Source organism: Trichomycterus rosablanca, chromosome 8, assembly GCF_030014385.1.
Source record: "Trichomycterus rosablanca isolate fTriRos1 chromosome 8, fTriRos1.hap1, whole genome shotgun sequence".
NCBI classification, from domain to species: domain Eukaryota; kingdom Metazoa; phylum Chordata; class Actinopteri; order Siluriformes; family Trichomycteridae; genus Trichomycterus; species Trichomycterus rosablanca.
The window spans coordinates 36388432-36402661 of record NC_085995.1 but is presented as its reverse complement, the minus strand read 5'-3'; the positions used below and the strand labels follow the sequence as shown (position 1 = coordinate 36402661).

The following is a 14230-nucleotide window of genomic DNA, read 5'->3' as shown; positions in this document are numbered from 1 at the left end:
GTGTGTGTTGTGCTGGTGTGAGAGGGTCAGACACAGCAGCGCTGCTGGAGTTTTTAAATATCGTGTCCACTCAATGTCCACTCTAATAGACACTCCTACCTAGTTGCTCCACCTTGTAGATGTAAAGTCAGAGACGATCGCTCATCTATTGCTGTTGATCTTTGAGTTGGTCATCCTCTAGACCTTAATCAGTGGTCAAAGGATGCTGGATATTTTTGGTTGGTGGACTATATTCAGTCCAGCAGTGACAGTGAGGTGTTTAAAAACTCCATCAGCGCTGCTGTGTCTGATCCACTCATACCAGCACAACACACACTAACACACCACCACCATGTCAGTGTCACTGCAGGGCTGAGAATGATCCCCCACCTAAATAATACCTGCACTGTGGTGGTCCTGTGGGGGTCCTGACCATTAAAGAACAGCATGAAAGGGGGCTAACAAAGCATGCAGAGAAACAGATGGACCACAGTCAGTAATTGTAGAACTACAAAGTGCTCCTGAGCTGATCACATGAACAGTGAGTGTAGAAACAAGGAGGTGGTTTTAATGTTATGGCTGATCGGTGTATGGTTCACTCACCAGTTTATAATCCTAATAAAATCAGGCCAATACAGAGAACCTTCCAGTGTGAGAGGTAAACATGCATTTGTGGGAACCCAATGTGTACACAAGGAGAACATGACAGACTTGTCGCAGACAGTGACCAGAGGCATGGTGTAAACCCAGGTTTGAACCTCAGGACCAACCTGCAGTGCCATCGTCTTCCACCTGCCCCCAGCCTAGCACTGAAGACCTTGGGTGACAGAACAGCACTTTGATTGGTGCAGACGTTGCTGTGTAATTTCAGTCACTGCTGTGCAGAAATATTGATTTTTCTCTGCTCTTTATGAAAAAATGCAGTTTTTGTTTGACGCTGCTGTCTGTAGGAATTCAATCTTAGATTTTCCAGTCCTTCGCTTGCTATAAAGTCTGAGTATAAAGCCGCTTGACAGCTTTTAATGAAAATCTGAGTTTTATGGTGAACTTGGCTGTTGTGTTTTGCTTTATTGAAGCTGTTTGCTGAGTCAGCACTTTTCTTTCAGTATCATAATTTAATGTTTTTGTCATTTTGCCAATCCAATACAGCTATGACCAGGAGACGCAAGTGTTTCACTATTTAATATGTCTAGTGCATACGTCTAATTTTATTTCTGTATAAATACAGTATATACAGTATATATACATATATACACCGATCAGCCATAACATTAAAACCACCTGTCCATTTTATCAGCTTTACTTACCATATAGAAGCACTTTGTAGTTCTACAATTACTGAATGTAGTCCATCTGTTTCTCTGCATGCTTTGTTAGCCCCCTTTCATGCTGTTCTTCAATGGTCAGGACCCCCACAGGACCCACACAGAGCAGGTATTCTTTAGGTGGTGGATCATTCTCAGCACTGCAGTGACACTGACATGGTGGTGGTGTGTTAGTGTGTGTTGTGCTGGTATGAGTGGATCAGACACAGCAGCGCTGATAGTTTTTAAACACCTCACTGTCACTGCTGGACTGAGAATAGTCCACCAACCAAAAATATCCAGTAAACAGCACCCTGTAGGCAGTGTCCTGTGACCACTGATGAAGGACTAGAAGATGACTAACTCAAACAGCAGCAATAGATGAGCGATCGTCTCTGACTTTACATCTACAAGGTGGACCAACTAGATAGGAGTGGACAGTGAGTGGACATGGTATTTAAAAACTCCAGCAGCACTGCTGTGTCTGATCCACTCATACCAGCAGAACACACACTAACACACCACCTGTCCCTGCAGTGCTGAGAATGATCCACCACCCGAATAATACCTGCTCTGTAGTTGTCCTGGGAGAGTCCTGACCACTGAAGAACAGCATGAAAGGGGGCTAACAAAGCATGCAGAGAAACAGATGGACTACAGTCAGTAATTGTAGAACTACAAAGTGCTTCTATATGGTAAGTGGAGCTGATAAAATGGACAGTGAGTGTAGAAACAAGGAGGTGGCTTTAATGTTATGGCTGATCGGTGTATATATGTACACACGTTATGAGCTAAAGTATTGGGACACCTACACTTTATACCTACAGGAGCATTTATGACATTCCATTTTTAATATTGAGTTGGTTCCCTTTTGCAGCTATAACAGCTTCCAGTATTCCAGTATTTCTACAAGATTTTGGAGTGTGTCTGTTGGAATGTTTGCCTATTAGTCCAGATTAACATTTTTGAGGTACTGATGTTGGACGAGATGACCCGATATGGCCCTCATGAGCTTACAGAATAATGCACTCTGTTAATCATAATCACTAATGAGGAATCGGAAGGCATAAAAAATAAACATTCAAGCTTCAGTCCGACGGAATAAAGACAGTTACAGACATTATTAGAATCCCAGGACTGATGTTGCGCAACAGCTGGAGATGATTGCACCATTTAATAATGATGAAGATGATGATGAGCTAATGAAATACTAATATTCTCTCCCCTGATTTCCCTCCCAGGGTAGAACCCATTCCGTACGATGCGCCGAAACCGGCGGGTCACACACGTTTCGTGTGCGTCTCAGACACACACTCGAGAACAGATGGCATCCAGATGCCGTACGGCGATGTGCTGCTCCACACGGGCGACTTCACCGAGCTCGGCCTGCCCTCCGAGGTGAAGAAATTTAACGACTGGTTAGGTGAGGACCTGCTGACATCTTTGCTCTACTTCACTGAACAGTCTGCACTGTGCACACACACACACACACACACACACACACACACACAGCTGATGTAACATACACTGCTAATACAGGAAGCCTATTCTACAGCACACATGAAGTTGTGGATGGTATAAAGTGCATATTTTGTTGAGTGTTTATTCTTTTAGCTATAATGATTTATAAATAGAATGTAGGATGGGCACTCGGGTAGCACAGCGGTCTATTACGCCAGCCCCCTACTGCTAAGATCCGGGTTTGAATCTCAGCAATGCTATCTGACGACCGGGCACCTACACAGACATGACTGGCTATTTGATTTTAAGGGGGGAGCGGTGAATGGCTAAAGCCCTATGATAGATTTGAACCTTATTTTGGATGTTCTTGCTTTGCACCCAGTGTTTCTTAGTGAAGCTGGATCCGCTGCGGCCCTGATCAGGATGAAGCAGATAATAAAAATAAAATGAATAGGGATAATAGTATAATGATAATGTAATAGTATAATAATATTAAATAAACAAAAGAGGTTAAATATTAATATATTAATATTTAACCTCTTTTGTTTGTTACTTAATATACTTGCAGTGCGTATATCCCGACCAGGCGCCTACACAGACATGATTGGCGTGTTTGAGGGTGGGCAGGCCGAAGGGCTTTCTCATTGCTCCTGCAATAGCGGCCTCTGCTGGCCGGTTAAGGAAAAATGCAGATCAGTGTGTGACTCTTCAGGCGTGATACTGCTTTCACTGTGAACCTGCCTCAAGCGTATGTATTTGGTACAGCACTCCTCGTAAATAGGACCTCATTAAATAACACTTGTAAACTGAATGACAGAATAAACAGAACCTACAGTACACAGCACAGCTACCTTAATAGTTGAATGTAAACCAGCGACGGACTAAAATACTTGTCCGTACTTTGACACCCCCTCAGTTACCCGAATTGTGTTTTTAGCTGCTTTACACTTAATCATCTTGGACATTTTGACTAACCGATTGCTAACTGACAAATAAAAAAACGTTAAAATATCTAAACACAAACCTTAATTTAGAATTTCACAGCAAATTCTTTATCACGCAGGAAACAGCTCATTTCACGGTGCGTTATGTGAATCAGGTCGGGCTTCACTCAACTCACGTTTGGTTTTGTCCACTCCTGCAGGAAATGTGCCGTACGAGTATAAGGTGGTGATCGCCGGGAATCACGAGCTGACGTTCGATAAGGACTTCATGGCCGACCTGGTGAAGCAGGACTACTACCGCTTCCCGTCGGTGTCCAAACTGCGACCCGAGGACTTTGATGACGTTCAGTCTCTGCTCACGAACTGCATCTACCTGCAGGACAGCGAGGTCACCATCAAAGGGTTCAGGATATACGGCACCCCCTGGTGAGTTCCACACCTTCTACAGCTGCCTGCTTTGGTGCATGCAGAACATTTAATGCTCACTGTTGTTTACTTCAATGTTATCTGGACAAAAGTATGTGGACACCTGAACAAAACCATGTTGGGAAATCCAATGGCAAATCCCTCTCACTCTCTCACTGTCTTACCCGCTTATCCAATCAGGGTCGTGGTTTGCTGGAGCCTATCCCAGCTTTTCAATGGGCACAAGGCACACAGTAACACCCTGGACACACATACACACACACACACACACACACACACACACACACACACACACACACACACATTCACCTATAGGGCAATTCAGTGTCTCCAATTAACTTGACTGCATGAAACCGGAGCTCCCGGAGGAAACCCACGTAGACACGGGAAGAACATGCAAACTCAGCACAGAAAGGACCCGGGCTGCCCTGTCTGGGTATCAAACCCAGGACCTTCTTGCTGTGAGGTGACGGTGCTACCCACTGAGCCACCGTGCCGCCCAATGGCAAATGGCAATGGCAAAAATCCATGGGATATGGAGTGGGTACTCCTTTGCGACTAACTGCAAAGGCTTTGAACTGTGCCTGTAAGGTTAGGCACAAGATGGTTTGTCTTACAGTCGATGTTCCAATTCATCTCAATGATGTTTAATGAGATTGAGGCCAAGGCCAAGGCTGTGAGCAGGCCTCTTGAGTTTCTGCAAACTGGGTTGGGTCCCCAGGTGGGGCGGTCCGGGTGTGGAGTTTGCATGTTCTCCCTGTGTCTGTGTGGGTTTCCTCCGGGTGGTCCGGTTTCCTCCCACAGTCCAAAGACATGCAGTCAGGTTAATTGGAGATACAAAATTGTCCATGACTGTGTTTGAAATTAACTAATGAATCATGTGTTACCTGTGATTACCCGTCCTGTCATGAATGTAACCAAAGTGTCTTAAACATAACGGTAAAATCCTAATAAATAAATAAATAAATAAATAAGTGCTCCAGCATCACCAACAGACGAGTCAAATTATGTCTTTTACGGACGTCGTTTTGGTCAAAACGGGAAAGGCCCTTGCCCAAACTGTTGTTACAAGGTGGAAGCATGATTTATTTTACATATTTAATTTTGCACACCTAATTTACCAAGTTTGGCTAAAACCTTAATTAATCACAAGAGGTGTTCACTAGGGATGTAACGATACACCGATACACTCACGATGCGATACGATTCACGCATTTGGGCACAATTTGGACATGTTCACTGTGGGGTGTACTCACTTATGTTGCCAGCTATTTAGACATTAATGGCTGTGTGTTGAGTTATTTTCAGAAGACAGTAAATCTACACTGCTATACAAGTTGTACACTGACTACTCTAAGTTATATCCAAGTTTCATGTCTATAGTGTTGTCCCATGAAAAGATATAATGAAATATTTGCAGAAATGTGAGGGGTGTACTCACTTTTGTGATACACTGTACATAATGTAATGCTGGTATTAAACCAGATCCTCGGTTTGCAGTACTATGAGGCGGCCGTGTGGGGTTCAGAGGCGGGAGGCGGGGGGTGGGGTGGGGGTCTCTCTGGGTCCTGCTTTTTCCCAGCCTCTCCCGCAGGAAGTGGCCTTTGTTCCGAAACATCCTGTCTCTTTGTTGGGATTGCGGATCAGACGGTGGGCCGCCCCAGCCGAGTCTGACCTTCCTGACCCCGGGGCCTCAGCGAGCGCCGAGGTCATTTCCACCGCCCCATTCTTCTCTGCACAAAGAGCTCAGCCGGGCTCGACTCTCTCGGCGGTGCTCGTCCCGGTTGTGCGGTGGGCAGGCGCAGGAGCCGCGCTTTTGGCGAGAGCTGTTTGTTTGTTTATCGAGGCACCGCCGACCTTTTTGTTTGCGTCTGACCCGGACCAGGCTGATGTTTATTCACTACAATATGTTTCCGCGGCCCCTGCGGTGTGTTCTAATCGAGCTCGCTCTTTCTCTGGATTTGAGCTATATGGTTAGCGCAGACCGGCGTAATCCCCTTAACGTCGTACCGGATACCTCGAGGTAATCAGCGCCATACGTACGAGCGGCCACGCCGGCCGGTTTGATTGAGGACTAAAGCGGGTCAACCGGCTTTTGGAAATCAAAGACTTTCCCCTCTAATCCTCTTAGGGATGCAGACGGTAGTCATGTGACCTCAGTTCACATCGGGCCGGAAGCAAAGCCACAAGTGAGATATTTGGGAAGGGTGGGGGGGGGGGGGGGGGGTGTACCTTCCTGTTGCCATGGAAACCATGGAACGGCTTTGTCCCCCTGTGCTCGTGTGCGGGAACACAAAGTGCGCCACCGAAGGTTCGACGACGACAAATAACCCGTGCTGGCTTTGCATCGCTGCCCGACATTTTATCAACCTCCTGTTCATACTAGTGATAGTAAAAAGTAATGGACCCCCACCACACACACACACACACACACACACACACACCCCAATACTGCTTGCCCATGTTTGCTCACACTGAATAGTTTCATATATTTCCACAAATGGATCTTAGATAAAAAAACACAAAATATTTTCTACAACTGTTTATTTATTTTGGGCAGAAGGGTATCAAACTCCTAGATCACCCTTGTTAAAAGTGATTGTGCCCCCAGTTATCCAGACAGTTAGTTCTAGGTCTTCAAAACTTTAAATTAGGGATGCAAAAGAAAATTAAGCAGGCCGGTCACTCCTGGTTGGATCCTTTACTCTTTTATGTTTCCTTTGTTTGGAAATGATGGCTCTCATTGTGGTCCAGTGCAGTCCTAAAGGCTTAGGCTGCTTTCACATTATCTGGCTGTGTTGTGCTTTCCTATGAAGAGAGGCGGTGCAGATTGTTTTGTCGCACCATGCTGTTTTGCAGCTTCGATGCTCGGTTTTTACCGCTTGGCGCTGCGCTCAAAGTTTGATTAGATTGAACTTTGGCCCAGTTTGCTGCTGAAGTTTTCAATGAGCTGTCAGTGAGACATTGTTTATATGATGTAGACAGAGGTGAAGCACAGACAGCAGAGAGAAACTGTTGTGAAGGGCCGGACAGATAGGCTGAACTTAATTCTGCCCAATACTTATTCTATCAGTTTAAAAAGGTAAACTAAAAAGGTGCTATTGCTTATTTGTCTGGAGTCCAGTTACCTCATTTGCTGTTTTTTCAGTCATTTGTTCTTGTTGAATATTCTTTTGGAAATCACGAAGCTGGTGTTGACTGCTATGGTCTTGTAATGTCTATGCACCGTAACGTCGATTTAAATTGTAATATTTAAACAAGCGGTCTGTTCTCCACAAACTAAACACACAGCTTTACATCTGAATTAAGTAAATAAATACTTAAGACAACCATGTCTTGTTTATTTTTGTCATTTTGTATCAATCGCGCTCACAGTTCTGTTCACCAACACATCACGATGAAGCTGGATACACTCGCACACACAGATGAACATAAATTGAAAAAATAAGTACCTTCAAGATTAAAAGAATGCTTGTATTGCATGTATGATGTGCACTTATTTACGTCTGATTTCTAATTACTGCTACCCTCATGCCGTACAATGCCCAGGTGTGGTCTAAGCAATTAAGGGTTAGGGGTCTTGCTCAAGGGCCCAACAGTGACAACCTGGCAGTGGTAGGGTTTGAACCAGCATCCTTCTGATTACTAGTCCAGTACCTTAACCGCTGGGCTACAACTGCCCCATAAACATACAATTGTATTGGAGGAACAGATACATTTACAGCGCTTAGCGGACACTTTTGTCCAGTGACTTACAGTATGACTGAATACAGTTTAGACAATCGAGAGTTAAGGGCCTTGCTCCGGGGCCCAACAGTGGCAACTTGGCAGCGGTGAGGCTTAAACCAGCAACCTTCTGATTACTAGTCCAGTTCTTTAACCAATGAGCTACCAGATCTCAAGAATTAATTGGGTTGATTGAGGTTTTTGTGTTTATAAATAATTTAGTTTATTAAACGATCCAACGAGACTCTGAGAATTTAAAAGGTTTTTTGTTTTTACCCCTCTTGCTAAATGACTGTACAGGTGAGATTTGTATGACCGTGTTTGTCTCTCTGTTAGCCCACGTTCATCGTCCTTGAGAATCTTGCTCTCAAACACACTTTGTCTGTCTGATGGATGGTTGCCAGTTTTAAACTGAATGAATCCATCTCCGTTTGTCCTTGTGCTGTGATTCCTGCCCTCTGGATACGTTCGGGAGCGCTCATTGTTTTTTAACAATTGCTATTGGTTTCCAGCAGTAACACTAAGCGTTCACATCCTTCAGACTCAGGGTTTCAACATGAAAGCAGCTCACAATTCTTCCAAAATGATCGTTTTCTTTAAAGCAGCCCGGAATAATAAACTGCTGCTGCTTTCAGATTACGCCCTGTGTAGGGCCAAAAGTATCTGGACACAAAATATTTTCTACAACTGTTTATTTATTCACTTTAGGCGGAAGGTTGTCAAACTCCTAGATCACCTTTGTTGGGTGGTAATGTAATTACACCCCCCCCCCCATTGCTGCTGAACCCTGTTTATAATTTAATATTAGTTCCTCACTTAACTATGGAGGAATTTTACCCCACAGGACCACCACAGAGCAGGTATTATTTGGGTGGTGGATCATTCTCAGCACTGCAGTGACACTGACATGGTGGTGGTGTGTTAGTGTGTGTTGTGCTGGTATGAGTGGATCAGACACAGTGATTACTGTCACTGCTGGACTGAGAATAGTCCACCAATCAAAAATAACCAGCCAACAGCGCCCCGTGTTTTTTTTTGAGAACGGACAGTTCTAGTTTTTCAAAACTTAACTACATTTATTCTGTTTATTTGTACCCATTTAAATTAGAGATGCAAAAGAAAAGTAAGCAGTCCAGCCACTTCTTAATGGATTCTTTACTTTTTCACATTTCCTTTGTTTGTAAACGATGGCTCTCGTTGTGGTTCAGTGCAGTCCTAGAGGCTTAGGCTGCATTCACATTATACACCAACCCAAATGTATTGGGACAGCTGACCATGAGCTTGTTGGACATCCCAATTCCTAATCGAATGCTGTTAAAATAAAGTAACCTCTGTGTGATCTTCTTAGCTAGAACAACAGACGCTCTTATGAGAAGCCTTCTTACAAAACAAGAAGCATGTCTATTGGAATTTGTGCACATTTCGTCAAAATAGCCTTTGTATGGCTGGGCACTGATGCTGACATTCCAGTTTGTTTCAGAGCTGGTCAGTGGGGTTGAGGTCAGGGCTCTGTGCAGGACACTGGAGTTTCTTCAAACTGTGCACAAAGCACAAGCTCTATAAACACATAAAGAAGAGTTCAGTCATCCTGGAACTGGAAAGGACCTTCCCTAAACTGTTGCTGCAAAGTGGGAATCATTTTTCCTTTATATTTTTATTTATATTTTAATTGATTTATTACACCTGTTGGCAATTGTTGAGGCTAAAACACATGAATTCAGTAATTAGAAGTGGGTCCCAAAACTTTTAGTCTTACAAGACTTTAAACTGTGTCTGTGGGAATCTGTGCCTATTTCGTTGAAAGAGCATTTGGAAGGTCAGACGGCTTGCAGTCTATTCTAGTTGATCTGTTCCAGTGCTGTTCATTGGGGTTGAGGTCAGGACTCTGTTCAGTCCACTGGGAAGTGGAGGCAATGTGTTTACAGTATCTTATACAGTTGATTTTGGACGTCAATTATCAACAGGCGTGGCTGAAAGCTTAACCTGACTGCATGTCTTTGGACTGTGGGAGGAAACCGGAGCTCCAGGAGGAAACCCACACAGACACGGGGAAAACATGCAAACTCCACACAGAAAGGACCCGGACCGCCCATAAAGAGATTTTTGAAAAACTTTAAAATGCTATCATTATTTTTATAGTGTAGGACCATATTTATGTGGACAGGGCCTAACCCTACAGTTTACTCTGGACTGCTACACTTGCTCTCAGCTGGACGACTGTTCAAGCCCCCAAAGTGATCAACAGGAAGACACAGGATGAGCCGGAGCTATAATGTTCACCACCGTGATTCTATTATTGATGCAATTAACTTAATAACGACTTCCTGAGAATGTGAAGCTTCTCCTCTTCCTCTGTAGAGATTCCTTCATGGTTTGATCAGTCTGAGAAGGAACTGGCTCATTAGGTCTAATCAGAACTTGATTAGCTACGGAACAGATTAAACGTGAGCATTCGAGTTGGATTAGGTAGAGTTCACATCACAGGAATAAAACTGAGTGGCTTTACGTTAAAGGTTTGTGTATATAAACACTGTATGGACAAAAGTATTGGGACGTCCCTTCTAATTATTGATTAATGTGTTTCAAACACAGCGATTGCTAACAGATGTAATAAATCAAATATATAAAGGAAATATGCTTCCAACTTTGCAAAAATTATTTAGGGAAGGTCCTTTTCTGTTCCAGCATGACTGTGCCCCTGTGCACGAAGCAAGCTCTATAAAGAACAGCTTGATTGGCTGCACAGAGCCCTGACCTCAGCCCCACTGAACAGCTTTGGAATAAACTGGACCCAACATCAGTGCCCAGCCATACAAATGCTCCTTTGACTGAATGGGCACAAATTCCCACACATTGTTTACAGAAGAGTAGCTGTTATAGCTGAAAAGTTCACATAGAGGTAACTGTAGTTGTAGTCTAGTGGTTAAGGTACTGGACTAGTAATCGAAAGGTCACTGGTTCAAGCCCCACCACTGTCAGGTTGCCACTGTTGGGCTCTTAAGCACGACCCTTAACCCTCAATTGCTCAGACAATATACTGTCAGAGTAATGCAAGTCGCTGTGGATAAAAGCGTCTGCTAAATGCTGAAAATGTAAATGTCAATGTATTTTAATACCATTTGTTTTTGAATTGGGACGTCCAACAAGCTTATAGTCAGGTGTCCAAATACTTTTGGCCGTATAGTGTAATTAGTAAATCTGTCTGGATCACTATTGAATTTTTATTTAATAATAAACTAGAATGTTGTTTTGCTTCCTCTCCAGACAGGGTGGGGGGAGCAAAAAATCGTCTAGACTGTAGGGGTTTCTTTATTAGCACAATGATTGTGAACTGACCTTTGACCCTCTGGTATAATCCTTTGTCAGTGCTTGTCAGGTCTGGGTCTTCATTTGCCAGATTTGTGCAAAATCAGCGCTTTTTATTAATTTATTAAAGATCGAGTGAAGTCTGGGGACAGTTAATTATTTACTTAAATTCACGTCTGTTTTTTTTACAGTTGGTGTAAACACAGGGTGATGAGTGATCAGCAATTCGGCCAACAAGGGGCGAAAACACGGGGTTAGACTTGGTGTGGTTACTAGAGAAGTTAAAGTTATAAAATAACCTCGTCCTGATTGTGGATGCAGGACTTTAATGTGTCACAACATTTATTTCTGTCCAGAGTTGCATACATTTTTCCCCAAGATCTTGTATTGATGATGGGAGATTTGGACCACTGCGCAAAGTCTTCTCCAGCACATCCCAAAGATTCTCAATGGGGTTCAGGTCTGGACTCTGTGGTGGCCAGTCCGTGTGTGAAAATGCTCCCTGAACCACTCTTTCACAATTTGAGCCTGATGAATCCTGGCATTGTCATCTTGGAATATGCCCGTGCCATCAGGGAAGAAAAAATCCACTGATGGAATAACCTGGTGGTTCAGTATATTCAGGTAGGCAGCTGACCTCATTCTTTGGGCACATAATGTTGCTGAACCTAGACCTGACCAACTGCAGCAACCCCAGATCATAGCACTGCCCCCACAGGCTTGTACGGTAGGCACTAGGCATGATGGGTGCATCACTTCAGCCGCCTCTCTTCTTACCCTGATGCGCCCATCACTCTGGAACAGGGTAAATCTGGACTCATCAGACCACATGACCTTCTTCCGTTGCTCCAGAGTCCAATCTTTATGCAAATTGAAGCCATTTTTGCTGGTTAGCCTCACTGACAAGTGGTTTTCTTAAGGCTACACAGCTGTTTAGTCCCAATCCCTTGAGTTCCGTTCATATTGTGCATGTGGAAATGCTCTTACTTTCACTATTAAACATATCCCTGAGTTCTACTGGAGTTTTTCTACCATTTGATTTCACCAAACGTGAATCGCCGATCACGATCATTCAAGATTTTTTTCCGACCACATTCCCTCCTGGAAGATGATGTCTTCCCCCCACTGTCCTTCCACTTTTTAATAATGCGTTTTTTCCACGACCACAGGATGTCTTTCGACATGGTTGTTTAACAAATGAGAAGCTACTCACTGCATCAGTTAGGGTTAAATAACTTGTTGCCAGTTGAAACATAATCACCCATGCAGTGGGAGGCTCTTACCTGTTTGATTATTTTTTTTTTTTGGCCAGGCAGTGTGTATACAGTGTATCACAAAAGTGAGTACACCCCTCACATTTCTGCAGATATTTAAGTATATCTTTTCATGGGACAACACTGACAAAATGACACTTTGACACAATGAAAAGTAGTCTGTGTGCAGCTTATATAACAGTGTAAATTTATTCTTCCCTCAAAATAACTCAATATACAGCCATTAATGTCTAAACCACTGGCAACAAAAGTGAGTACACCCCTTAGTGAAAGTTCCTGAAGTGTCAATATTTTGTGTGGCCACCATTATTTCCCAGAACTGCCTTAACTCTCCTGGGCATGGAGTTTACCAGAGCTTCACAGGTTGCCACTGGAATGCTTTTTCACTCCTCCATGACGACATCACGGAGCTGGCGGATATTCGAGACTTTGCGCTCCTCCACCTTCCGCTTGAGGATGCCCCAAAGATGTTCTATTGGGTTTAGGTCTGGAGACATGCTTGGCCAGTCCATCACCTTTACCCTCAGCCTCTTCAATAAAGCAGTGGTCGTCTTAGAGGTGTGTTTGGGGTCATTATCATGCTGGAACACTGCCCTGCGACCCAGTTTCCGGAGGGAGGGGATCATGCTCTGCTTCAGTATTTCACAGTACATATTGGAGTTCATGTGTCCCTCAATGAAATGTAACTCCCCAACACCTGCTGCACTCATGCAGCCCCAGACCATGGCATTCCCACCACCATGCTTGACTGTAGGCATGACACACTTATCTTTGTACTCCTCACCTGATTGCCGCCACACATGCTTGAGACCATCTGAACCAAACAAATTAATCTTGGTCTCATCAGACCATAGGACATGGTTCCAGTAATCCATGTCCTTTGTTGACATGTCTTCAGCAAACTGTTTGTGGGCTTTCTTGTGTAGAGACTTCAGAAGAGGCTTCCTTCTGGGGTGACAGCCATGCAGACCAATTTGATGTAGTGTGCGGCGTATGGTCTGAGCACTGACAGGCTGACCCCCCACCTTTTCAATCTCTGCAGCAATGCTGACAGCACTCCTGCGCCTAGCTTTCAAAGACAGCAGTTGGATGTGACGCTGAGCACGTGCATTTAGCTTCTTTGGACGACCAACGCGAGGTCTGTTCTGAGTGGACCCTGCTCTTTTAAAATGCTGGATGATCTTGGCCACTGTGCTGCAGCTCAGTTTCAGGGTGTTGGCAATCTTCTTGTAGCGCAACAATTCGTCTTTTAAGATCCTCAGAGAGTTCTTTGCCATGAGGTGTCTTGTTGGAACTTTCAGTGACCAGTATGAGAGAGTGTGAGAGCTGTACTACTAAATTGAACACAACTGCTCCCTATGCACACCTGAGACCTAGTAACACTAACAAATCACATGACATTTTGGAGGGAAAATGACAAGCAGTGCTCAATTTTGACATTTAGGGGTGTAGTCTCTTAGGGGTGTACTCACTTTTGTTGCCGGTGGTTTAGACATTAATGGCTGTATATTGAGTTATTTTGAGGGAAGATTAAATTTACACTGTTACATAAGCTGCACACAGACTACTTTTCATTGTGTCAAAGTGTCATTTTGTCAGTGTTGTCCCATGAAAAGATATACTTAAATATCTGCAGAAATGTGAGGGGTGTACTCATTTTTGTGATACACTGTATATATTGAATGAAACGATCATTAAGCTGAATGATCAGGATCAGCAGGTCCTGCAGGGAGTCCTGGACTATTAACCTGGTACAGAAATAGTGGGGACAGGAAATCCCACAGCGCTCTTATTTTCTCTACGGTCGTGT

The 14230-nt window shown here is 43.9% G+C and overlaps 1 protein-coding gene across 1 annotated transcript in view; it reads left to right on the top strand.

Annotated features, from left to right (window-relative positions):
• The window catches only part of mpped2 (metallophosphoesterase domain containing 2b), a 44397-nt gene that overhangs the window by 12539 nt on the left and 17628 nt on the right, over window positions 1-14230 (top strand). Inside the window, exons 3-4 of the mRNA XM_063000140.1 lie at window positions 2525-2706; window positions 3889-4114. Coding sequence (XP_062856210.1) covers window positions 2525-2706; window positions 3889-4114 — 408 coding nt within the window. The remainder of the gene's footprint in view (window positions 1-2524; window positions 2707-3888; window positions 4115-14230) is intronic.